At 41.8% G+C, this 24359-nt stretch overlaps 1 protein-coding gene across 1 annotated transcript in view; it reads left to right on the top strand.

The window, feature by feature from the left end:
* RYK (receptor-like tyrosine kinase) overlaps window positions 1–18431 on the top strand; it is a 58473-nt gene extending 40042 nt beyond the window's left edge. The window contains exons 10-16 of the mRNA XM_009322903.1: window positions 3041–3110; window positions 5179–5311; window positions 7110–7219; window positions 11181–11340; window positions 11404–11502; window positions 16423–16559; window positions 17416–18431. Of these exons, the coding sequence (XP_009321178.1) occupies window positions 3041–3110; window positions 5179–5311; window positions 7110–7219; window positions 11181–11340; window positions 11404–11502; window positions 16423–16559; window positions 17416–17527 (821 nt within the window). The 3' untranslated portion in view covers window positions 17528–18431. The remainder of the gene's footprint in view (window positions 1–3040; window positions 3111–5178; window positions 5312–7109; window positions 7220–11180; window positions 11341–11403; window positions 11503–16422; window positions 16560–17415) is intronic.
* Window positions 18432–24359: the final 5928 nt, after the last annotated feature.

The raw sequence follows: 24359 nt of genomic DNA, 5'->3' as shown, positions 1-24359 counted from the left end.
AAAATGATCTTGTTCCCAATCTATGAAGACCTGTCTGTTGGATGTTTGAAAGTGGTTATAATCTGCTAAACATGACAGAGTTTGTTTAAATGTACTTTTTGTTGTGTAACTAAAGAAAATGGCCTTAAAAGGAAGTCTAATTGCAGTGGGGACTGTTGTGGTAGCATTATTTTGGTATTTTTTTACCCCCTTTTGACTAGAATCACTCGAAGTGGTGATTTATATTCTGTTTTGAATTATATCTAGTACAAAACCACAATAATCAAATTGTGTGGTTGTTCTAAATTGGCACTGGTCTAAGCTAGAGGAGGATTGGCCTTGTACTGCTATTGTTTGTTCTGAGTGTGTTGAATTTGTTGGTGTTGTGTAAGTTTTTTCCATACAGAAAACAAGGAAATAATATTGATAAGAAAACACAATACGGATGCTGGGACTGTTTCACAAGATAAGATTTAGATTTCTGTATGTACTTGAATCGTCCTTTTGGGTGCTCAACGACTATAGCGTAGTATCTCCGAGCTGAAAGAAAACAATGAAATGTAACAGTGACCTGCTGAAAAACACTCTGTGTGATGGAAAGGGAAAGGCATCGGCAGAAGAGTGTTGTCTCTTACAGTGTTAGCATGAAGAGATGAATAGATGCATTGTCTGAACCAGATTAACTCGTTCTGTAGATTTTTAAAGCCAGTCTTAAATAATCTCTGATTTAGAGCTTCAAATTATTGCATGGTAGCTCTTATAATTAAAAGCAAACCAGTTAAGCAAGCACAGGGCCAAAGAGCATATAAGCAAGTTAATCAGCTTAAACTCACATCTAGTAATCTCTTTCCTCCCTTTTGTCATATGCTGGGTTGAAGAGGTTGTGGTCTTTGAGTTCTAGTAATTAATGCATTTAAACCTGAAGCTATGTACTAGTAGCCTGCTGGCAGTTCCTCTAACTTCTTATAATATGCTTTTACACCTCTATTTTTAATGCTTCTTGCCCTTTATAACAGTTGGATGATTCAGCCATTTGTGCCTATATAACTGCATTTTAATGTAGTATCTTGGTTTTTCTTACTTGTCTACAAGCCTTTTGAAGTCTGTCTCCTAATATCAAATTCATCACATATAAAACACTTGGGAGCTATTGCTGCACAGTAGGTAGGACCTTCTCTTTCTCATGCCTCTGTGTGTTGGAGTGCAAACTAGAGGCTTCAGCTGACCATTGCTTAAATGTCTCCTGCACTGCAAGAACCTGTTCAGACCCTCCCCCCATATGTACTTGTTATCAAATACAAGGAAGTGTGCCATTTTGATGCATCCTGTAATACACCGCAGCCATAGTTGTCACAAGTCTAATGGCACCTCTGTGTCTGGACTTCTCTAGAGCGCTGTGTTTTGACTTCTGGTGGTCTTGGTCCTTCCAGTCTGTACAGGGTCTAGGCAGTGATGCTCCTTAGGGGTTTCCAAGCATGCTCAGGGTTCAGTGCCTCTGGCTGGGACCTGTATCTGCATTTATAACCTCCATTTCCTGATCTCCTCCTTTTTTAGTGCCTGTATGCTTTTGGGAAGGCATGCCTCCTTTTTAATCTTTCCTGAGCCAAGGTGGTAAAGCAGCCTTTGAACTAGTTTGCCTTGGGATATCATTCCTTTCCCTGACTTAAAGGAACTCTCTCAATCCAGCCGATGTTTTGTGGCTCACAGGTTCTTGAGTTGTGCGATTTCTCTTTTGATGAACCCTTCTTAGGCAGGAGCTGTGTTGTGCCTGAAGCTGTCTCCACTTCCAGCAGATCTGGAAAGCTAAATGCCAATTTGTGTATTATGTTAAAGCCTATCTATTTAGCTTGCCATTGCCATGAGGGGGAGGCTGTGCTCTCCCTGTGGGCTTTGTGCTTTCTTTCCTTACCTTGTGCTCATCTGCACTGACCACGTTCACCACTCAACTCAGTCAAAAGTCATGTTTTCTTTTGCAGGGTTAAAGTTCAATTAGGAAAGGGTGGTACGGGGAGGAGGGTAAGACCATGAAGAAGGGAAAAGAGCAGATGAGTTCTCTCCTCTTCTTCCTCCCAGGGCAATAAAATGTTGGTTTGACTCATCTGTAATATGTAAATTCATCCTAATGCAGCAAGAAAAACTGATTGGCTCTTGCTGGGCTCTCTCCTGTGCTAGCTTGCTGCCTAGGCACATCAGTACTAGTTCTAGCACGAAGGAGGGACAGAAAATGCACCCAGGTATGAGGAGGGTGGGATTGTGAGAGCTCTGATTTACATCGCATTAAGCTTCCCTGTTGCTTCTTGTGACCAAAGGGGAAAAAAAAAAAACTAAACACAAAAATATTTGTGGGGAAGGGGTTGCAGGCAACACTTCTGCTTCTGCCCAGTAGATGTTCTGATTGCTGTGGGTTACTGGAGTTACCACAGATGCTTGAATTTTAGCTGGCAGCAGTGGTTTTTTGGTTGGGTTTTTTTTTTTTTTAAAGGCAGGGAAGAGAACAGCAAACATTTCTAAGGTTACCAAGAGTCAAGTGCTTCAAGTAGAGAGCAGTAAATATAGAAATAAATGGTCTCCATCAGTGTGGAAGTAATCTGCAGAAGCCTGTACTGGTAGTTCAGCAGCGAACTGGTGTCTTCTGAGCACTTCTGTGCTTTTGGGAAATGCACGGCATGCTCCCCTTCTTCCAGCAGCATGCTCCCCTTCTTCCAGCAGCACCGGCCCTGTGTGCAGGATGTGACCCATGCTGCCTAGTGCAAGCAGTTCATGCCTGCCCAGAAGCTGTCAGGAAGTGGCAAAAGTACAGTCTGTCAGCACCTGCAGTGTGTCTTATTTCCTTTTTCGGCTTCACCCCATTTGTTTAAGCAGAAATATGCCCTAGAACTTGGCTTACTCGTTTGGGGTTTTTTAAATTCCATTTTAAAAAAGTAGGCAAGAAAGTTCTGTTTGTGCTCAAATGAACTCAACTGACCTGCAGATCTGGACCAAATTTTAATTAATATGTTGATTTGTTTCCAAAGTTAGATCTGCAGTTTCTTTATATATATATATATATTTTTTTTATTAGATCAAGCCTCAGAGGTACAGGTGACAATGATGTTGACTGAAAGCTGTAAACTCAGAGGACTTCATCACAGGTAAGCTAAGCAGTGTTTATAAGCAGCACTGTATCTGTGTGAGCTGAAAATACTTGTGCTTAAAGCTCCCTAGGGGGAGAGGAAACAGTTTTTTCAGAATTTAGCAATATTTTGCATGTTTGAAATTTTTTTTAAGCCATAGAGAGCTGAAGCTATTTTTGTGTCACTCTAAAATACAGAATTCTAGATATGCAAAGAGTGCTTATAAGCTTTTTTTCCTAGCTGCGCACTCCGTAAAATCAAATGGTAGCAGCATGTGGGAAAATGGGGAAAGTCTTTTGGTTTGGTGTTCCAAGCCTCGCAGTGAAATATGGGTAGATACTCCTTTTATATATTCTTAGTTATTACAGAAAAAGGTGCTGCAGGCACTTGTTGGTTTATGCTGGTTCTTGCACAGGCTAGTTGTTAAATGTGGTGGGATCTTAGTGATGACGAGAGTAAGTATATATGCAGGTTGATTGTCAGTTTAGCTAATTTATTAGTCTGTTTTGTATTGTTCATAATTTTCTACATGGCACAGGAAAGTACTGTGATTAGGTACCGTCCCACATGGACACAAGGAAATGCTTTTTAGGACTCTTGCACACATATTGTCCTGGTATGGCATCATAACAACACTGATGGAATTTATTCCTTAAGAATTAATGGCATGGTTTTTTGGTGTGATGGCTTAAGTTTTTTTTAAATTGATGCCCCAAACAGCTTGAGTTAGTGGCAGTTTTGCAGCTTGGATTAAAGGCTAAAATTGGCCTTAAAGATCTTCATTACTGGCAAGGATGCAGGTAAAAAGAAACCGAAGCTCGTCGAAAGTCCCTAGACTGGTAACTGATCTTTTTTTACTGGTAATGTGAAGAAATGAAAATAGTTCAAGCAGAATTATTAGTCCTACAGTGCATTTAAAAGTTGCTTTTCTAAGAGTTGTTACAGTTAAAGCCTTGCCTAAAATACAAGATTGTATTAAGAGGAGGAGGTAGCAGGTTCTTGAGGAAACATACTTAAAATGGAAACAAAATGAAACAACCCCGCTCTCATCATTCATAATCAGCTGTTATCCTCCCTTTTACAAGTCAAACTCTTTAAAAAGTCCAGAAAGCTTTTCTTCTGTACACTGCCTATAAAGCTGGGACCTTTATCTTGATTGAAGGTAGAGCTACATGGGTATGTAGAGCTCATGGGTGTGATACCTGACTATCAGACATCTTCAAGTAAGAACAGGAAATGTCAAAGTTCCCTTTTAAAAATCATTGTAACTCATTGGAGACTTACTAATATGTTTTCAATAGAAGATACAGGGTTTTTTTTAAAAATGTTTCATGGAAAATTGAAACTACATACAGTTTGTCTCAAGTTTCTATAAATTTATATATACAATGCAGTACTCAAATCTCATTTGATACTGTAGGAAGATGTTTAGAAACAATGCAGCATGGGGGTTATCTGAGCTATAAGGAGGGTTGGAAGGGACCTTTGAAGTGGTTTAGTGGTGGACTTGGCAGTGTTAGGTTAATGGTTGGAGTCGATGATCTTAAAGGTCTTTTCCAACCTAAATGATTCTATGATTCTAAAACACTTGTGATAAGACTCCTGAGATACTTCAGGAGTATCACTGAGAGTGCAATTTAATGTTTAGTTGATTCAAAACTAAAATCTTCTGCTCTCTCATTTTGAAGTGGATCAAACATGATGTTTTGACCTTTTTTTTAAACCACTGTAATGGAGCCATATATTTTTATATCTATAGTTGCATTTAGAATTATACACTTCCAAGTTATCGCTTCGTAATATAAATGATAACCTGTATTCACAGAAATTTATTTCAGCCCTTTTGGACCAAGTGAGAAAATTTGGAGGATTCTTCCTAATGGGAAAGTACTCAAATCTCATTTAAAAAAAAAAAAAAAGCCTAGGGCTTCAGTTATTTGGAGCCCTTGTGCTCTGCAATTCATAATGCAAGTTTAAATGCTTTTCTTAGTGTTGAATTACTTTCACTTACTGTGTTTAGGAATCAAGAAGACTTTTATCAAATTTCAATTTCATAAAATGAGGAATTTCTCTCCCTATCTTCCAGGAATCTGCTACCTATCACTCATGTCTGTATAGAAGAGGGAGAGAAACCAATGGTGCTGCTGCCATACATGAACTGGGGGAACCTTAAACTATTCTTGCGACAGTGCAAGCTGGTAGAGGCCAACAATCCTCAGGTAAACTCAGAGATCTGTGTCTTTTTGCCCATTAAACTTAGACTTAGTTTGTCATCTGTGTATGTGCCTTACAAGAAATAGTTGTGGTATTCATCTGTTCCATTGTGACAATGAGAGAATTGGCAAGCAGGTTCCCTAGCAAGTGTTTCTCTTGATTCCTACAAGGAGAACATTCTTGGCTGTGTTTATCACAGATGTTCAGAGGGCATGAAACTGAGTTAAACTCTGGTTAGGGTAGTAGCTGGTATATCAATACATCTTAAAAAAAAAACCCTAAAAAATAAAGAAAATGGTATATGATTGTGGATTTAAGTTAGAATACACATGGGAAAATTGTGTATGGAGAAATTTCAGATTTACTGATTTTATTTTTGGTATAATTAATAGATTATCCCTTTAATTACTGTAGTTCTTAATTTTATAGCAAGCATAAAGCACTTCTGTTGAACTTTTAAGGTGCTGCTGTAGATTTGCTATTAAGTAAAATAACTGAATTTATTTAACTTCAGATACTAAAGGAAGCAATCTCTGCTGGTTGTTTTTTTTACTGCTGTGGGTGCTCTTTAGCATTCATGACTTTACTGTGTTTCAGTGGAACCTGCTGTATATATTTCATAAGAAGTAAGAAAATATTCCTAGATGAGAACATATTTTGCTTATTTTAAAAAATCTGAATAAGTGTTTAGTGATGAGTGTGTATATGCAGTAAAACTACCCCTCTTGTTAGGATTACCTTGTCTTTTCTTTTCTTCAACTTCACCTTGGTTTGGCTTCTGTGTCTAGACTGAATCAAGCACAAAATGAAATCTTGTTTCCTGAGGTTAGCATTTGTCCCTGTTACGTACCAGATTTCAGACTAGCAAGGGCCACCTACCTCTGTTAATTTACACGTTGTGATAAGCTGCTAGGACCTTTCAACTTTGATTTTTACTTGTTTTGCTGCTTAATCTCAGTTGTAAATCCCTATGCAACGCACTAATATCCCTTTCCAAGAATTTAAGCAGAAATGGTATTTATAATCTTATGTCAAACAGGAGTTGCCTCTTAGTAACTAGGTATGACTGTACTATCAAAAAATGGGACATTTGGTGTCCTAGATACTTATTTTAAGATGGAACTTTTCTACAAATACGTAAAGCAAACTCTTGAGTTTTCTGAAATAATACATGGCTATTGTTCTTAATAACCTGTTAATGAAGAAGCCGGTTTATTATTGTTTTAATTTAGTATTTGGTTTTATTTTAACCCCAGTCTTGCAACTTCAGTGTGTCCACCTACATACTGAAGTTTCTGAAACACTATAGAAATGGAAGAGGGAACCCAAGGTATAAGTATGTGCAAGGGTTTAATTTATATAGGACTGTGAAGTTGTAAAAGTAGATGGAGCAACAGCCTTTGATACTAGTTTTCAGCAGTAGGTAGCAACAAGAATTTTGACTGCTGTTTGTGCTCCGCTGCCTGAAAATGAGTTGGTTTCCAGGGACGCAGAAAGTGAAAAAGTGTGGCAAGACGGGTAAAATTGAGCATTTTTGCCTGTGTTCACCACTAATCAGAGGAAAAGCTGTGTAGCAGTGAGGCAGTTGCAAATTGGAAACATTTGCCCCTGGCATGTCAGAAAAAAAAAAAGTTAAAATTTAGAATTCATAAGTTTTCAACAGGTGGTAGTGTCTGTAGCTACTAGAAAGCATCAGCCACTAAAGTTGAGGCAGGGTGGGCGGGGCACTAGAATACAACAAAAACACTAACCTCGCAGGCACTGGGCTTGCAGTTTTGCAATAATTGTTCTGTGCTCTTGCAGGCAATTTCCCAGCAGGATCTTGTACATATGGCTATTCAGATTGCCTGTGGAATGAGTTATTTGGCCAGACGGGAGGTCATTCACAAAGACCTGGCTGCTAGAAACTGTGTGTAAGTACTCAATGGGGTAGAGTCATCATGCAATGTTATGTCACTAGCTAGGGCTAGGATGGGCTTTCTCCAATTGACCTGATCTCTACTTGAAAATATACTGCTGTTTGGTTTTTTACCAAATTGTGGTTGAATAGCCTTGTCAGTGAAGTTGTTTTCCTCTAAATATAAGGTGAACCGGAAAGCATGGCTTTCCAGAAAGCAGAATAGCCTAATCTTAAATACTTTTGCTAGGTTTTGTCTATCTTTATTTTTTCAAAGGCTTGAAAAATGTTAAAGCTTCCCTTAAACTTTAATAAAAACTTGGAATATCTTTGGCTATTTACCAATGGATAGATTTTTGTATGAGGTTGGTTTTCTTCATTTTTTCTTTAAAAAAACAAAACAAAACCAAAAAACCTAATGCCTTGATCGCGGGTTGATTTCTTAGTTGTCAAATGATGGATAGATATGAATGTGCTCTGTAAATAGTAGGAATGCTGAAGTAGGGTTTGAGACCATCTTCTGACTGGAATAGGCCCTCAAAATGTAGAGATTGTTTGAGGTGTTTGGTGGCTTTCTATAAACCAAGTGACTCAGAAACCACCGTGTTCATTCTCCACCTGCTTTCATACCTAATAAGGGGAAACATAGAAAATAGTCTTCTGCCTAAAGTTAACTGAACGTCTGAAAATACCTAAAGGGGCAGTTAGTCCATGAGCTTAGTCTTATGATATCTGCAAATAACAACATAATTCAAGTAACACAGTTACTTTTCAGAATTCAAGACCATGTTTGAAGCCTTGAATTCAAGTTCTTGATTTGGAGAGACACTTCTTTTTGCCCTTCTCCCATCCATCCTTCCCCCCCCACCCTGGACATGTACTGGTCTATTAATGAACTAACAATGAAAGAAAAGGAGAAAAAAGCAACTCTGGGTTATACCCCAGAGCTGTGTACAAGTTGTCAGTCAATGAAGTAAGTTCTAATGAGGTAACTGAACTACTGATGAATATAAAGTCTTTAACCTGAAATTGGCTATTAGAGGTGATCTTGAGATTTGATGAGCTCTGTTTTATCATGAATAATTTCATTTATGAAACATACATCATCATTGGATCACTTGGGATGAATGCACATCTTGCATTCCTTCAGTTATGATGCTTCATTTATTTCTGGAAGAAAATAAAATGCCTCATGATCTAGTCATTTGCTTGATTATTCTTGTCTGTTTTATGAAAATATTATTGATAAACTAGTTAGTTTCTCAGAATTGCTGCCCACATCTTCTTGATGACCTTGGGACATGCCTTACATGTAAGGCTTTTTGCCTTAGCAATACCTACAGGGTTTTCTCAAGCCCCGTCTTCTGTCAGTGCAAGGGTGTAAAGACTGGAGCACGCTCCCGAATCTTCAGGTTTCTTAGTTGCCCAGGCAGGATGAATGACTGGGTTACTGTCTCAGTTCCTGTTCTTTGACTTCCATCTCTTTCAACTTCTTGCCACCTTTGTGTTTTTCCTTATCTGCCAACATGTTTTCCAGTATACCCTTGGAAATACCTCCTAGGATCCTCAAGGAATCAGTCCCTCCAGTATCTTCAAGGCACAGTTGTTGAACCACCTTGTTGTACCCCTTTTTGATTGGGGGCTTGCTTTGATTACTCCCACATAGTCCTTGAAGTGGAAGCCCAATTTTCTGTCTTTGCACTTTTCATGGACAGCATGGCCTTCTAGTGTATGGTGTGCCTTGGGGCGATGACACTGGTGTCTGTTAGAGAGCTCTGAACGTCTGGCCAAGCAATTAATAGTAAAATATGGGTCACATTTCCAACACCAGGATAGGTCCTGGTCCTGAAATTTGGACTGACTTCCCTGCCTAGCCCCTCAGGGTTGTCAGGGGTCACTGTTGCTACAACTTTTGTCCTTCGTGCTTCTGTCCACAAAACCAGTCAGTCCTCTCAGGTGCAGTCTTTTGCTCAGTTCTTCAAATGTCCCAACCAGAGCCAACAGAGCTTCTGATGTGGCATCCCAGGGGCTAAGAGAAAAAGCTGGGAGACACTTAAGCACTCATGCTTGTCCTAGCATATTCTTTTATCTACTGCACCTGTTGTACTGGCACCACTGGCATCAGGCACTGTTGGTGCAGCAGATGCTGGGACAGAGGGAGCAGTGAGATCCACCCTGAAGCCATCCCTTGTGCTTTTGAACTGGTGCCACCGAGCTAGTACAGCAGAATCTTTCCTGGCTCTTGCACTACACAAGGATGCTCAGTTTGATACAGTACCTTAGAGACTCTTTTCCTAATTCCTGTTGCTTTTCATCTCTGGTGAACATGTTGAGGAAGAAGTGGTACCTCAGGAGACAAAGATCATAAACAATGCTCCAGGGAAATTACCTTGTGACAACCTCTCATTTCTGTGCAGTGAATTAATGGCCTCCTGCCCTTGCTGTGCGAAAGGTCGGCAGTCCGAACAGCTTGACTCCCTGCCCTGTTGGGGCAAAGTCCAGCTTCACTTTAGTTGCCATACGTGTGATCCGGAGTTCTGGCAATAAAAATCAATTCATAGTGCACCTGGCACTTCATGGGAAATGCAGGCAGGAGCTGAGCATCTACTGATCTGTGCTGCAGTGCAAGAAATCCTGGGCTAGCCTAAAGAGAAAAAGAGGGTGCCAGTAGCCAGGATCCCTTGAAGGGCTTTGTTCAGCTGCCACCCCTTTGTTCCCCAGGTCTACTCCTGTGTGGTGAGAGACTGGGAGGAGTTGGTATGAAGTGTATCAGAGCTAGGTACCTGTGCCCTAATTTTGGGAGGGGAGCCAGGATTGCAGTGGTCTTGGCAGGTTTGTTAAGGGGGGAAATACCTTTGGTCTCAAATGCCCGTGACACAGTTGGGCCCAGTTAGAGTGGACATATGGATTACACAAGTCAGAGCTCTCTAGTCACTTGAAAATTACCCTTTGTATTGTATTTATTTATAGACAGGTCTTCTAGGAATTTCTCTGAACTCTGAGTGATTAGATATGGAAATTTCCTGGTCTATAAATTTTGAGGGCACTGAACTGACCTGAAAGTGCATAGAAATGGGATAAATAAGAAGGTACTTGCGATAGTGAAGCAGGAAACACACAAATTGAGCATTTCTATTTAGTTTTTCGTATCAAAATAAAGAAATAATTGACAAGATGAAAAGACAGCAAATGCTATTTTGTTACAATCCCCCTAACCCAATGTTATTTCTATATTTTTGTCATAAGATGTTAAAACCAACATCTTACCCATATTCTGAAGTTAGCTGTTTATGAGAACATTGAACTTTCTTTTGAACTTAAAATAGTGTGTAATAATATGAATTAACGTCCCAGAGGGGGGGAAAAATCAGTAGGTTCTGTGTGCTTTTTTGAGTCATCTTTTGTAGATTAAAAGTAAGTTTACCTTAGCCAGTATCCTATTTCTGACAACAGTCAGAATTAATATCTCTTGTTGAGGGGAATAAATGATATCTTACCAGATTGCTTGATTAGAGACAAGTTTTTAGGCCACAAATAATATTAGTTGCTTTAACAAGATATTACTAGATTTTGCTTTGCTTAAATCTTTGGCTCATTATTGCTACAGAGGTACTATAGCTAAAATTTAATTGATCTGACAGGGGATCTCCAAGGGAGCAGGAATAATTTAAGGGAGGAGTTTGTTTGCTTTAAGTGTATTTTTTTCACTTGTAGATGTTTGATTTTTATTTAATCTAAGGCTGCTGATTTTTCTAGGGTTTATCTGTTAACACAGAATAAATACGTTCTTTGATAATATTTGATAATCACAGAATAAGCATGTCTTGATCTAGAAGAATGCTAGTCCTTTGAAATGTTGATAGTGTGATTCGTGTTCCCCAATTAAATCCCAAGTCTGAAACTTAAGGTTGAGCATAAATATTTTCTGTAAAACTGTAATGCCAAGTTTGCTAAATACTTCTGTTCTTTTAAATTAGCATTGACGATGCACTTCAGGTTAAGATTACAGACAATGCGCTATCTCGAGACCTATTTCCTATGGACTACCATTGCCTGGGAGATAATGAAAACAGACCAGTTCGATGGATGGCTCTTGAAAGCCTGGTTAACAATGAATTTTCCAGTGCTAGTGATGTGGTGAGTTTTTTTTCCTTTTACATTTTGTAAATATATTTTGTTGACATTTTTCCCTTTTTTCAGCCGTTGGAGAATCATGGCACTGAACAGATAAGAGATTTGTCCAGAACAGCATCTCTACACCTGCTCCTGCACTTGCTGCTTGTGGCAGATAGTTCAAAGGTCAAGCAGGCCCTTCCTGCAGGGCAAAATTGTCCATCGCACGCTGTTCTCCGTGGTAGCATTAGCAGAAAAGGCAATTAAATTCAGTGAGCAATCTGTATTGGGACTTGTCTGCTATTTGAATGAACGTGATCCAGAGTCCACAACAGAATATTTCAGTTGGAGTCTCACAGATAGAGAAAAGAGGGAAAGAATTACTTCCCTTGACCTGCTGGCTATGCTTATGCTTATGCATAGAATGCAGCTGGTGGCTTTTGCTTCAAGGGCATGTTGCTGATGCATTCAACTTGTTCACCAGGACCCCCAGGTTCTTTTCTGCAAAGCTGCTTTCTAGGCAGTCAGCCCCAGGCAGTCCTGGTGCATGGAGCTGTTCCTTCCCAGATGCAGGACTTTGTATTTGCTTTCCTTGAACTTTGAGGTTCCTGTCAGCCCATTTCTCCAGCTTCTTGAGGTCCTTCTGCAGAACCCTGTCAGCCACTCTACCCAGATCGGTATCATCCACGAACTTCCTGAGAGTCCAGGTCGTTACTGAAGATAAAACAGTATTGATTCCTGAGCAGTGCCAATAGTAACCAGCTGCTAGTTGGACTACTACTGCTGGTAACAGCAATTTGAGTCCAGCAGTACAGCCACTTTAATGTCAACATCTCACTAATTTGGTATAAGGATGCAGTGGAAGGTGTCAAAGGCCTTGCTGAAGTCAAGGTGAACACCCATTGCTCACCCTGTGTCCACTGACACTGTCTTCTCAGCAAAGAACTAGTCAAGTTAGTCAGGTGCAGTTTGCCCTCAATAAATCCATGCTGGCTGTTCCCAGACACCTTTATGCTTCGTATGCATGGAAATGACTTCCAGGATCATGTGCTCTCCAACATTAGCAGGAGCTGATGTTAGACTACCTGGCTCGTAGTTAGCCGGATCCCACCTTTTCAAGAGAGTGCCTTTTTTCCAGTTGTCAGCAACCTCCCCCAGCTCCGGTGGTCTTTTGAAGATGATGAGAGCAGCGTTGTAATGACTTCAACCTGCTCCCTTGTCACTCTTGGATGCATCCTGTCTGGTTCAGTGGTCTGGTGTGTACTCGCTTGGCTTCAGTGCAGCCTAAATGTTTTCTCTATGGGCATTTCTTGGTAGTTTAACTCTGAGCTTTGGTTTTCCAAACTCCATCTCTGCATGCTGATGCATTCTCACTGTATTCCTCAAGTAGCCTTCTCCTGCTTCCACCCTCTCTTTCCTTCCTTAGTGTCTGAGCTTAGTCAGTGTATCCATGGTGGCCTTCTACCATGCTTGCTTGGCATCCTGCTTATCAGAACGGACTGTTCTTATGCTTACAGGAGCTTGTCCTTGAAGATCAACCTGTGGTAATTAGAGTGCTAATTAATGGTAAACCACTTGCACTATGATTTGTGTCTTCCTGCTAAGGGGGTATTTTCTTTGGTTATGATGCTTTTCATAGAATCATAGAATCATTAAGGTTGGAAGAGACCTCTAAGATCATCAAGTCCAACCGTCAACCCAACACCACCATGCCCACTAAACCATGTCCCTAAGCGCCTCATCTACCCGTCTTTTAAATACTTCCAGGGATGGTGACTCAACCACTTCCCTGGGCAGCCTGTTCCAATGATTAACCACTCTTTCAGTAAAGAAACTTTTCCTCACATCCAATCTAAACCTCCCCTGGCGCAACTTGAGGCCATTTCCTCTCGTCCTATCGCCAGTTACTTGGGAAAAGAGACCGACACCCACCTCGCTACAGCCTCCTTTCAGGTAGTTGTAGAGAGCAATGAGGTCTCCCCTCAGCCTCCTTTTCTCCAGGCTAAACAGTCCCAGTTCCCTCAGCCGCTCCTCATAAGACTTGTTCTCCAGACCCCTCACCAGCCTCGTTGCCCTTCTCTGGACACGTTCCAACATCTCAACGTCCTTCTTGTAGTGAGGGGCCCAAAACTGAACACAGTATTCGAAGTGCGGCCTCACCAGTGCCGAGTACAGGGGCACGATCACTTCCCTGCTCCTGCTGGCCACACTATTGCTGATACAGGCCAGGATGCCGTTGGCCTTCTTGGCCACCTGGGCACACTGCTGACTCATGTTCAGCCGGCTGTCAACCAGCACCCCCAGGTCCTTTTCCGCCAGGCAGCTTTCCAGCCACTCTTCCCCAAGCCTGTAGCGCTGCATGGGGTTGTTGTGGCCGAAGTGCAGGACCCGGCACTTGGCCTTGTTGAATCTCATACAGTTGGCCTCGGCCCATCGATCCAGCCTGTCCAGGTCCCTCTGCAGAGCCTTCCTACCCTCGAGCAGATCAACACTCCCGCCCAACTTGGTGTCGTCTGCAAACTTACTGAGGGTGCACTCGATCCCCTCATCCAGATCATTGATAAAGATATTGAACAGAACTGGCCCCAATACTGAGCCCTGGGGAACACCACTTGTGACCGGCTGCCAACTGGATTGAACTCCATTCACCACAGCTCTCTGGGCCCGGCCGTCCAGCCAGTTTTTCACCCAGCGCAGAGTACACCTGTCTAAGCCGTGAGCTTCTCTAGGAGAATGCTGTGGGAGACAGTGTCAAAGGCCTTACTGAAGTCCAGGTAGACCACATCCACAGCCTTTCCCTCATCCACTAGGCGGGTCACCTGGTCATAGAAGGAGATCAGGTTGGTCAAGCAGGACCTGCCTCTCATGAACCCGTGCTGGCTGGGCCTGATCCCCTGGTTGTCCCGCCCATGCCTTGTGAGCGCCCTCAAGATGAACTGCTCCATACTCTTCCCCGGCACTGAGGTCAGGCTGACATGTTTTCTTAACATGGCTAGAGAGATGTAGCCATGAGAGATTGTAATCCAGAGATTGTAATCTGCATCTTAAAATGTGCTAGTTTAGAAAACTTTTGAAAAGTTCTCATTGTTTTTTTCCTCATTGCCATCGTCTCTGTACTAGTGCTCAAGCCATGTAAACAAAAAAAGGGAAGGGAAGGAGTCAGCTGTTTCAGAAATACTTATGTACTCATTGGAAAATGTGTGGGGTTTTGTGTTATACCAAACTTGAAGACAGAACAGAAAATAGAATTTACCTGTAAAAGCATGTTTTTATAATACTAAATGGGATCAATTAAATGTTGATTTCTTACTCGTTTTTTTAAATCTGGAACATGAAAGTATTCACTGTTCGTGAACACTGGACTTGGAAATAAAAGCTTATGTAACAGTGGCAGTGAAATGTAGAATTTTATTAGGATGAAGGCACCTCAGTATCATAACCATTTCAGAAAACTCTAATGCAATTCAGCATATAGTCCACACTTTTAACACAGAACTCCTTTTTGGATTATATATAGGGATAAATGCAACTCAGCTTCTAATACATAGTTCTTAGCATATGTAGCTATCTGAGTTTTGCAGTGTGCAAAAATGGACAGTTTTTCTTGGTGTAGAAAATACTGTCTGCCCTAAATATCATCATTGCATTTACCTGGATGCTTTTCACAAATATGGTGTAATATGTTTTTGTCTACTTGCTAGGAACAAACCTAGTTACCAATTGCGTGTAACTTCTAATCGGTGGTGAAATCTTTTACAAACAATTTAGGTGGTGCCTGTTAAGATGCAGTTGGCATGTGTTCTAGGCTTGCTTTTTGGATGCATTTCTTTAAAATGGTTTTGCTGGCTTGAAACTTATCTAGTGTGTTCCTTCTCTGCCAACAGTTATCAGTCAGCCAAAGCGTAGAAAAACAAAACATGATTCCTGTTGAATTTTAATTCTGTGTTTTTTCCCCTCTGTTGGACATGAAGCTCTATATCGCTTCATGCCATTTTTATCCAGTTACTTACGGAATTAGTAAGTAACCAATATAACTAATTCCGTAGTTATATTCTCAAAGTAGTTTTGCTTGAGTCGCCTTTTATTCTCATGTTCTAGGTGCACCACCACCTGTCCCTCAGCATTTTTCCTAACTGGAAATAAAAAGGATGTCCTCCCCTGCCTTCCCACACTGCTAATAGATGGCTGTTCAGAGCAGGGCCGCATTTGTGCCCCTGCCATTCTCTGGCTCTGAGCTTCCCATCAGTGCCCACTGACAGCATCCCTTAGTTAAGGCTTTGGTTGGGGGTTGGGCGTTTCTTTTGATTAAAACCAAGAATCTTTCGAGGCTTGCAGAATTCTCCCCCTTCTTAATAAATCATGATGTTTGCAGCACTTGTAACTTCAGCATGAATCATCAATGTGCAGTATCAGCACCATCTATGTTTGGTCTCTTGATACCAGCTAGTAAATCATTTTACTTGCAGTGTGCTTGCACATGAATTGATTGATTTTATTTTTTTTATCACCTTAAGCTCCTTTTGGCAAGTATTGTCGGCTGAATGAGGTGTTGAATGCTGATCCAGCTGTCAGGTTTACTTAGATGAAATCTTTATTTTTCTCATGAGTCCTACTTCTGAGCATATACTTAAAATATACAGATGACTGATTTAAAAAAAACTATTGTTTCATTCAGTATGCTCTTCTGAACCTTTGAATTTCACAGATCTTTTTTGAGGAATTTCATGTAGTGTTTTGAAGAGGTAAAATGTAATATAAAATGGTTATTTTTTCCAAAACAGTGAGTATAGTGTTTAATATTCCTTAGATTTGTTAAGTGTTTTGAAATGTCACACTGGAAAAATGCAGTAAGTACATGATTTTTTAGTACTTAAATCTTAGTGCACTAAGATTTTAATTTTAGTTCAACTTAACACCTGTTCTGTTAGTCTTAATTGGCCCTATTCAAGACAAAGTATTGTCATGTTGAACTTGGATATGTATATAGCATTTATGTAAAGCTTTCTTACTCTGTGTAGGCTTACTCATGACTGATTTTGTGGAATGACTGAAGGAGCTCTCAAAATTCAGCATGCTCTGTTAATGCTGTATGGTATTTCTTTTTAGTGGGCCTTTGGAGTAACACTGTGGGAGCTGATGACTTTAGGACAGACTCCATATGTTGATATTGACCCCTTTGAGATGGCTGCTTATTTAAAGGATGGCTATCGAATAGCTCAGCCAATCAACTGCCCTGATGAACTGTAAGTGCACGTTTTTGGAGAGAGGATAAAATGTCTGTTTTGTAGCCAGCACATTAAGCTAGCCTTATCAATAAAAGAGCCGCGTTTGCCTTCCCCTGCCTGTTTATTCTGCCTTTTAGGCTGACCGTCGTGTAAGTATTTGTGTGGCTTCAGTGACCTACGTCAAGGAACTCAAGCTAAAATTAAATGCTTTTTTTGTTGTTGTTGTTGTTGAGGTTCACTTAATCCTGACCCAACTCTTTTCCTTATTCTGACACATGGGAGAAATGGGGTTGACCAGCAGGATGGGAGGAGGGAGGCAAAGGGACCGGGGGTTTTCAGTTTAGTGTTTGTGGGACTGCAGTGTAGGAAGCCACGAGGTTTGTGGGTAGAAGGAATGTCCGTTCTCTCACGAGACTATGGAGAAGTGCTGAGTGTAATGGAGTTAAATGGCAGTGCTTGAGGTGTTTATTCATAATCCTAATGGTATAGGAGAATGCAAGAGCACGGGCCCTACCTTCTGCCTCACGTGTTCTTCTAAATCCCCTTCCCATAAACCTACCACAGAAACACTTTGAACTATGCTTTTACAATAGTTGAGCAATTTCCAATGAATTATGTATTGCTTCCTCCTGGATTGCCTCTGACTTGTGTCCTAAATCAAACCAGCGCTTTCAGTCACAGCACGTTTATTGATCATTTTGGGAGGCTGTCTTCTGAAGGAGTTGTTCAGCATCGTGTATCAGAAGATACAGGGTTCCTCTTCTCTTTCTGGTCAGCAGGTTTTCTAGTGGCAAATGCTGTTTTTCATTTTCAAGTTGGGACTGTGGTCGCCTGGCTTACGTTCTCATGTCTTCCATTTGCCTTTGTCTTGCAGGTTTGCTGTAATGGCTTGCTGTTGGGCCCTAGATCCTGAAGAAAGACCCAAGTTTCAGCAGCTGGTGCAATGTCTAACTGAATTTCATGCAGCGTTGGGAGCCTACGTCTGAAACTGCAGAAGAAGATTGAATTCACTGATTGGGAGAAGGCATGGCATACATCTGCAGCTCCATGCATCACTTGGACTCACACACGTGATGTGTATAAAGCAACACCAAAGGGAGAAAGCACTTCTTCCAAAACACTGTGCCTTAGAATGCTTTAGTAGTCTGAAGTTTTTTGTAAGACCTCTTGATGTTGAATATTTTCTAGATATCACTTTTGCTAAGTTAAATTGAGACCTTTTTATTTGCCATCAGGATTTTTAAAGTGTAGTGATAGTGAACTTAAACATGAGATTTGGATGGACTTTGCACTCTTACAACAGATGTGATTTTTTTGAAGGGTATATGGAACTGGTAGAAAAGTGAGGGTAGGGGAAACTAGTGCAAAAGCCACACTGCAGAAAATTTTCCCTGCTTTTTAAAAATGTTGAAACTAAATCTTTCTGACCAGCTCTAGTGTTTGTACTTGTATGTATCTGGAATAGCTTTTTAGTATCAACTTCTTCTATTTTGAGACAACAGCACATTGTGGTTAGATCCACAAGCGGCATCTTTTTAACCCATTCACAAATGTTTTTTGGAAAAGCTGGTCTTCAGGATACAATATCCCCTTTTTAAAGCAGTAAGTGATTGTGTAAAAGTGATTCCAGTTTACCTCATACAGAGAGTAGTAAAGGTGGGGTAAAAATGGTGTCCCTCCTTGCAGATAAAAGGCTGATGTGATTTTTAAGATGGTTTTATGTGCTAAATAGAGGCCTTCAGAGAAGCGCCAAAGCAGCCCTTGTGGTGGAGTCTTTCACCTCAGACTTCTGGATTGCAGTTTCTCTTGTTCAAAAAGGTACTGGTTGTTTTTTATGGGCTTTTATGGCCTGAAATGGGCTTAAATATATAAATATATATTTGTAAAGACACTTGCAGAGTAAAGAATGTTTTTCTATTACATCTAATGTGAAAGCTTGGTCCCTCGCATTGCCCTGTGTATGGAACATACAGGTTGGTGGTTGTCATTGGGCTGGAGTTGGTATGAAGACAAGGTGGACTTCCTTCCTCCCTCCTTGCAGAAGTAGTCCCTCAGACTTAATATATTGTCTTGCTGCCTTCTTTAACCCAAATATCCATTCCACCCCAGGTTATTTTGAGTTGAACATTACTTAAGAGGACTGAACAAGGTATTTCAGGAAAATGTGTGGTGATCTGTTGATTCAGCCTCAGTAACTTTCAGATTCTATGTATAACAAAGTTATTTTTAGAATAACTTCCAATTCTCCAAGTGAACTGTAGGTTGCATCCTCTACATGGTGGCACCATGAGGCAGGCTGCACTTCAGCACAATGTGAAATGTGAAAAATTGCGTTTTGTTTCGTGCTGTCTTCAGAGTAAAGCACCCATAGCCTCGAGTGTTTGTACAACTGCATGGTTGGGAGCATTGCCCCCACAGGCTCCGTAGCAATCGTAGCATTTTGGGAGGCTCTGGTGTGCAGGCATGAGCAGCTGGATTTGGCTATGTTGGGCGGTTGGATTTGGCTGTGTCATACAGATGTGTAGCTTTTGTTCTTTCCAAAGTTCTGAATCTTGCTGAAGAAAATTAATCCTTTCTAATTAGTATCACGTGAGGCAGAACTTTGTGTGGTCTGTTCTTAGTCTCGCAGGCTGCGCCTTTGCATTGCTGAGCTAAAATGGAGTGTCCTTCAAAATGCAGGAGCTTTCCTATCTGTACTTCGGTGTTAGTTATCTGTGGCTAGTGAACAAAGTCTTACTTTATCCTAGAAGGAAATTTTCCTGGTGGCTCAAGTTTGGGCATGTTATGATAGGCTGTGGTGGCTTGAATGAATTGAAACTGGTTTCATTCCGGTGGCTTTGGAGTCACTGAATTTGTTGGGGATAGCAGTAAGGCTTTGGTTGTGTGGAATTCTGTGGTCTTTTTCCTTTCTGACCCAGGAAAACTACCCAATGTCAGTACTTGTTTACGATGGCTTGGTTGTTAAACCTATCAGTGGCAGTTATTTGTATCCAGATCTGTGTTATGATGGGATCTAGAGAGGTCATAGCTGTGTGATTTACTTGAGATTGGAAATCAACCCAGGGTGAAAATGGTACACACATTGCATGTACTTCACAGGATAGCGTACACTTCACTGAGTGTACTGTAGTAGTCACAAGATGCACATCTTGCAAGATCTGTTCACATCTGATATGTATCGGAAGTGACATCTAACCACTGTGGCGTTAAGGTGGGTTTAGGGATGTACTGCACTTCAAGCTGCTCCGCTCAATCAGCGCGAGCTGGGAATGGTAAACTATGTTAGGTTTTCCTTCGATAGGCTATTTCTCATCTAATCCCAGACGAGTGTGCACATCAGTAGAGACTGAAGTGGTTTAGTGTGGTGTTAAGGTATAGATACAACTACCAATTTTGGAAATTCTACATTCATTTAGACATGCTTCACCTACAGGGGTTAAAGCTAAGATCGCCATTTTGCTGATAGCAGAGCTACCTGGAGTAGATGCCTTGCAGGTGTTTATTGTACCTAGGATTGGAAATAGCTTACATGCTGGCATTTTTCTTCACTGCTGCATGTGATACATCTTACCTCCATGGCCTTTTAGGAAAGCTCTTGAGGAGCAGGTCACTCGGGTAGAAGATTGAAAATACAGACTTTCTGGAAAGAGAATGTTATCGGTAGCCTCTACTCTTAAAGTACACAGAAAAGTCTCAGTATTGAAGTTTGGATTGATCAACACTTGTTACCTGAATACAAATATACACCCTCTTACCAAGGTCCAGTATAGCACCGTGTTTCATGCTGGAGAGGCATCAAGAACATGTTGATGATAGTCCTCAGGCTTACAAGCTCCAGTGGCAGACTAGGCTGGAGGTATGTTTTGTGTTGACAAGAAGAGGATGAAAAAGGGTGGCTATTTTGGACATACTAAACATATCAAATAGTCTTTCTTCAATGTTTTTTCCACATGTCTGAACAGTAGGTAACAGGGTCTGGCAGAGAGGTACAACCTGTGGACTTGATGTGTAGGAAAGATGTTTTGTGTGTGTGAGAGCTAGGAGATAGGAGCTAAAGGAGAAAGAAATGGCTGAGAAAGCCCTTATCAAATTTCTGGGGAAAATAGCAGGGTGGGGGTGGGCCAGTCCTCTCTGCACCCAACCCTCTGGAGCGTGATAGTTCCTTGCTGTGGATTCTCTGTAAAATAATGTCATTGGAGACCTCCACAAGAGCCATTTCACTTGGAGTACTGATATTGAAACTGTATGGGAGGTGTTGTGGAGGGGGCTGGGGAAGCAGCTGTCAGTAACTCTCTTGGTGGGCTTAGAGACAAAAATGGGTAAACCATGTGGGATGAGAGTGTGAGTTTTGGATATTATAGTGCTCCTTTATTAAGGAAAAGCCAAAGGAGAGGCTTAGTAGAGCAGTAAAGGAAACAGTATGAGAGTGACCCTTGGGAGAGCTAGATGGAGCATGACTGGTAGGTAAGTCAAGAAGGTAAAAGAACAGAAAGCTGTGGTTACAGGAAAGGGAGGAAATTCGGAGGATTGTGGCTTCCAAGTTTTTTTCTTGGGGGGGGTATGCTGGGTGAAAAAAGTAGGCAAGAAGAGGTAAAAGGCTAGAGGTGTTGAGCATTAAGTGCAGGTTGTCATGGGACTCCCTATGGAAGCGGAGGTCAGGGTTGGTTGGGAGGACTTATGTCGGAGTAGGGCTTCAGAGTGAAGGAGGGGATCAAATCATGGAGAGAAAAAACAATGGTAAGAGAGGAGAAGGCTCAGAGCAGATTATTCATCAACAGTGATGGGTTGAGAGCTATGGAGGTGTTAAATAAGGAATATGAAGGGCGCCTGGAAAGCAATGCTAAGAGAATGGCTGCTCCGTGGGCAGTTTTTCCATGTAACTCAAGAGATGCCTTGGAGGATCAAAGCACTCTTTTTGGCTGTCTTGGCCAGCCTTCATGTTCAGGTTGTCCTCTGTTTCCCACTGCAACCGTCTCCAGGTTTTCAGCAACAGGTGAGGCTGGCATGGCAAAAGGAGGTGCATGTTGAAGATGGTGCCGTTTGTTTCTACTAGAGGTGACCTTGTTTTATTTAATTTAGGTTTATTTAATTTTTCTTGCTTGAGTTTGGCACTAAGAATCGGCACCTCACGCCAAAGTGTTTGTCTGATAGCCTTTGTGCTAGGATTTGTGAGAAGGTTTTCAACTATTTGCTCTGGAAAGACGTGTGTGTGGTGTGCTCTAAACTATGTGCATGGAAAGGGCTTGAGTCAGCTGGTGCTTTTCAGAAGAAAGTGGAAATACTGCTGAGACTGTGGAATTTGTGTAAGGGTATTGAGTTTTGAGCATTTTTGTGGTAGATGATGGATATGAATCATTTTGAAGAAAAGGAGGATTAAAAAAAAAGAAAAAAAAGTTCTCTGTGAAAAGAGTGGTATGAGTACATCAACCTCATATTGCATGAGTACATTCCTCACAGGTAAATCTCTGTACTTGGGGCCACGTATAAATTTGGCTGTCTTCTGCAGTTCAGTCCCAAAGTCCTGTGGTGCCAGCTCCGAAATGCTTACCTTTGAAAGTAGTCAAGTACACATGCCACACACGAATACAAATGCCAGTGTTAAAAAAAAAAAAAACCTCACTTCACACAAATGAATGTGAACGTGCATGAAGGGTGTTCAGGTAAGCCTTGCTGTAGTGTTCTGGGAAGCAGGCCTTGGTATGTTTTCTAGCTAACACGGTGTATTTTTTCAACGTGGCATGTGACTTGTAGTGCAAATGGTCTGTGATCCAAGGATTGTGGGTGTTCAAGGCTGTGTTAACTCAGCTTAAGAAATCTCTGTCAAGTGAACTTCTCTTGGTGGATTGTCATTGCAGGATGCGAGGTGAGTCCAGCTATAGCCTTTGATCTCAGCACAGGAATAAGAAAATAAGAAAAAGGGCAGGCTGCCTCTTTAGGCTAGCAGCCTGCTGAGAACTGATGTGAGTGAGGTTTGATCCAAATAGCTTACCAGAGCCACAGAGTGCCTGATAAGGAGCCAGTTTGGCAGCTGAAATCTGCTGTGCTTCTGCTGGGGGAGTGAGGCTTTTATGCCTTTGCACGTCCAGGTTCTTATAACCAGATTTCCTGCAGCCATTCGTGCACTCCACGTGGTGATGCTCTTGGTAATTGCTGCTTCCTCCCTGGTAAGGATGTGGAGAATGTGTCTTCTCTCTGGGGTGCTGCCTTGGAAATACCAGATTGAAGTGGTGTTACAGGGAGGGAATATTTTGGGGGTGGAGGGAACATGCTTTATTTCTGATGGCTCATGTCGTTCCTGTAAGGATTGGACCTTGCCTATCCTGACCTTTAACTGCATCTTGCCTTGGAGCAACATCTCATGTATAGTGCTGCTAAGCACTTGCTAAGTACTGCCTATTAAAAAGAGGCTGCTTGTATTACCATACAATAGCTCTGTAGCAGAAGGCAAAGTTTGATTGTAAGATTCAGTGGTTTTGGGGGTCAGTTATTGGCCTGATTGGGGCTGAGTATACTAGGCTTAGGACTCAGGAAAGCTTGGTATGTATTCTCATGTGCTGACTTATATTGGTGTCCTGCAGCCCCACCAGAACCGCACCAGCTGAATGCTCCTTTGATTGCACTGTCTCATGTTTGAGCCATCTGCTGTCACGCTTCCCTTGGCTGGAAAAGGCAATAAATTAGTTCTGTCTCCTTCCTTTCATGGCACAGAAACTGTTCTCAGTCACATAAACAAGTGTGGCTCACTAACTCGAGGACCAGCTCTCACTCCAAGTCTGATGCTCCAGATAGCAGATCCCCTTTTCAGGGCTGCACAGCAGCTGAAGCAGCCAGGCATGTCAGCTTTACAAAAGCTTCAGATCGAAACATTTTTCCACTAAGAAACCAGGAAATATGCAAAGTTAAACAAAGTAACTACCCCAAGTGTATTTCTGATTTAGCTGTCGGCTTCTGTGCATTCTTAGGGTGGGAGAGGCTGGATGCATCAAATAACCCCATCTCCTCCTCTCCCTCCCTCCTGCCCCCCAGCCTCTTCTTCAGCTCAGTCTCATCTGTAGTCTCAGCTTTCACCTTGTTTTCTCCTGCTCAAACGAGATGCACTTCATTTTAGTTTATTCTAGCTCTTTTTTGCTTAGTAAGTTTTAGATCAGCCTCTTCTGTTGTCCCCTGTTGTGTTACCATCCCCATAGCTTTTGACCTGATGAGCTGGGTTATCTCTCGGAGTAACCCTCCAGGATCCAAGAACTCTTTCTGTGCCTTGCATCCATGCGGAGCCAAAACACTTGGCAAGCAAACAGAAACCCTGGCACTGGCTGCAGGCAATCCCCCAGCCTGAGAACTTGGGCTCATTAGTGAGACAAGATTCATCTTGCTGAAACTGTAGTTCGTAAGAGGAGGACCTATGTGGTGCAGTTCATTTCATCCTGTAGATAACAATGAAAATGGCTTGGACTTATGTCCTGATGTATGTGGACACCTATGTCCAGAGACATACCGCAGCTGTGGTGGGAATCTATATGGTGGCTCCCTATCACCTTGCCTGATGGAATTCACTTGGTCTGCAGCCATGTGCCCTGTATCCCATCCTGTCCTTCAGCAGGGGAGTTTGCTTCTGATGGAATCCTTCTTGCTTGCAGACACAAGAATGGCTCCCCTTCCTCCTCAGATACCCTCTTCAGACTGTGGCGAAAGCCCCCTTGCATTTTTGTGGCCCCTTGGCACAGGGTTCCCTCTGATCCAGCAGGCTGAGAACTGCAGAAGCATGGCGTTGTGCAGCTTGCGTGGGAGAGACCTGCAGCAGAGTCCGGCTGCTTGGGGATT

Source organism: Pygoscelis adeliae, unplaced genomic scaffold (genome assembly GCF_000699105.1).
Source record: "Pygoscelis adeliae isolate BGI_AS28 unplaced genomic scaffold, ASM69910v1 Scaffold554, whole genome shotgun sequence".
NCBI lineage: Eukaryota > Metazoa > Chordata > Aves > Sphenisciformes > Spheniscidae > Pygoscelis > Pygoscelis adeliae.
Note: the sequence above shows the minus strand (reverse complement) of the source record. Positions and strands in the feature narration are given on the sequence as shown.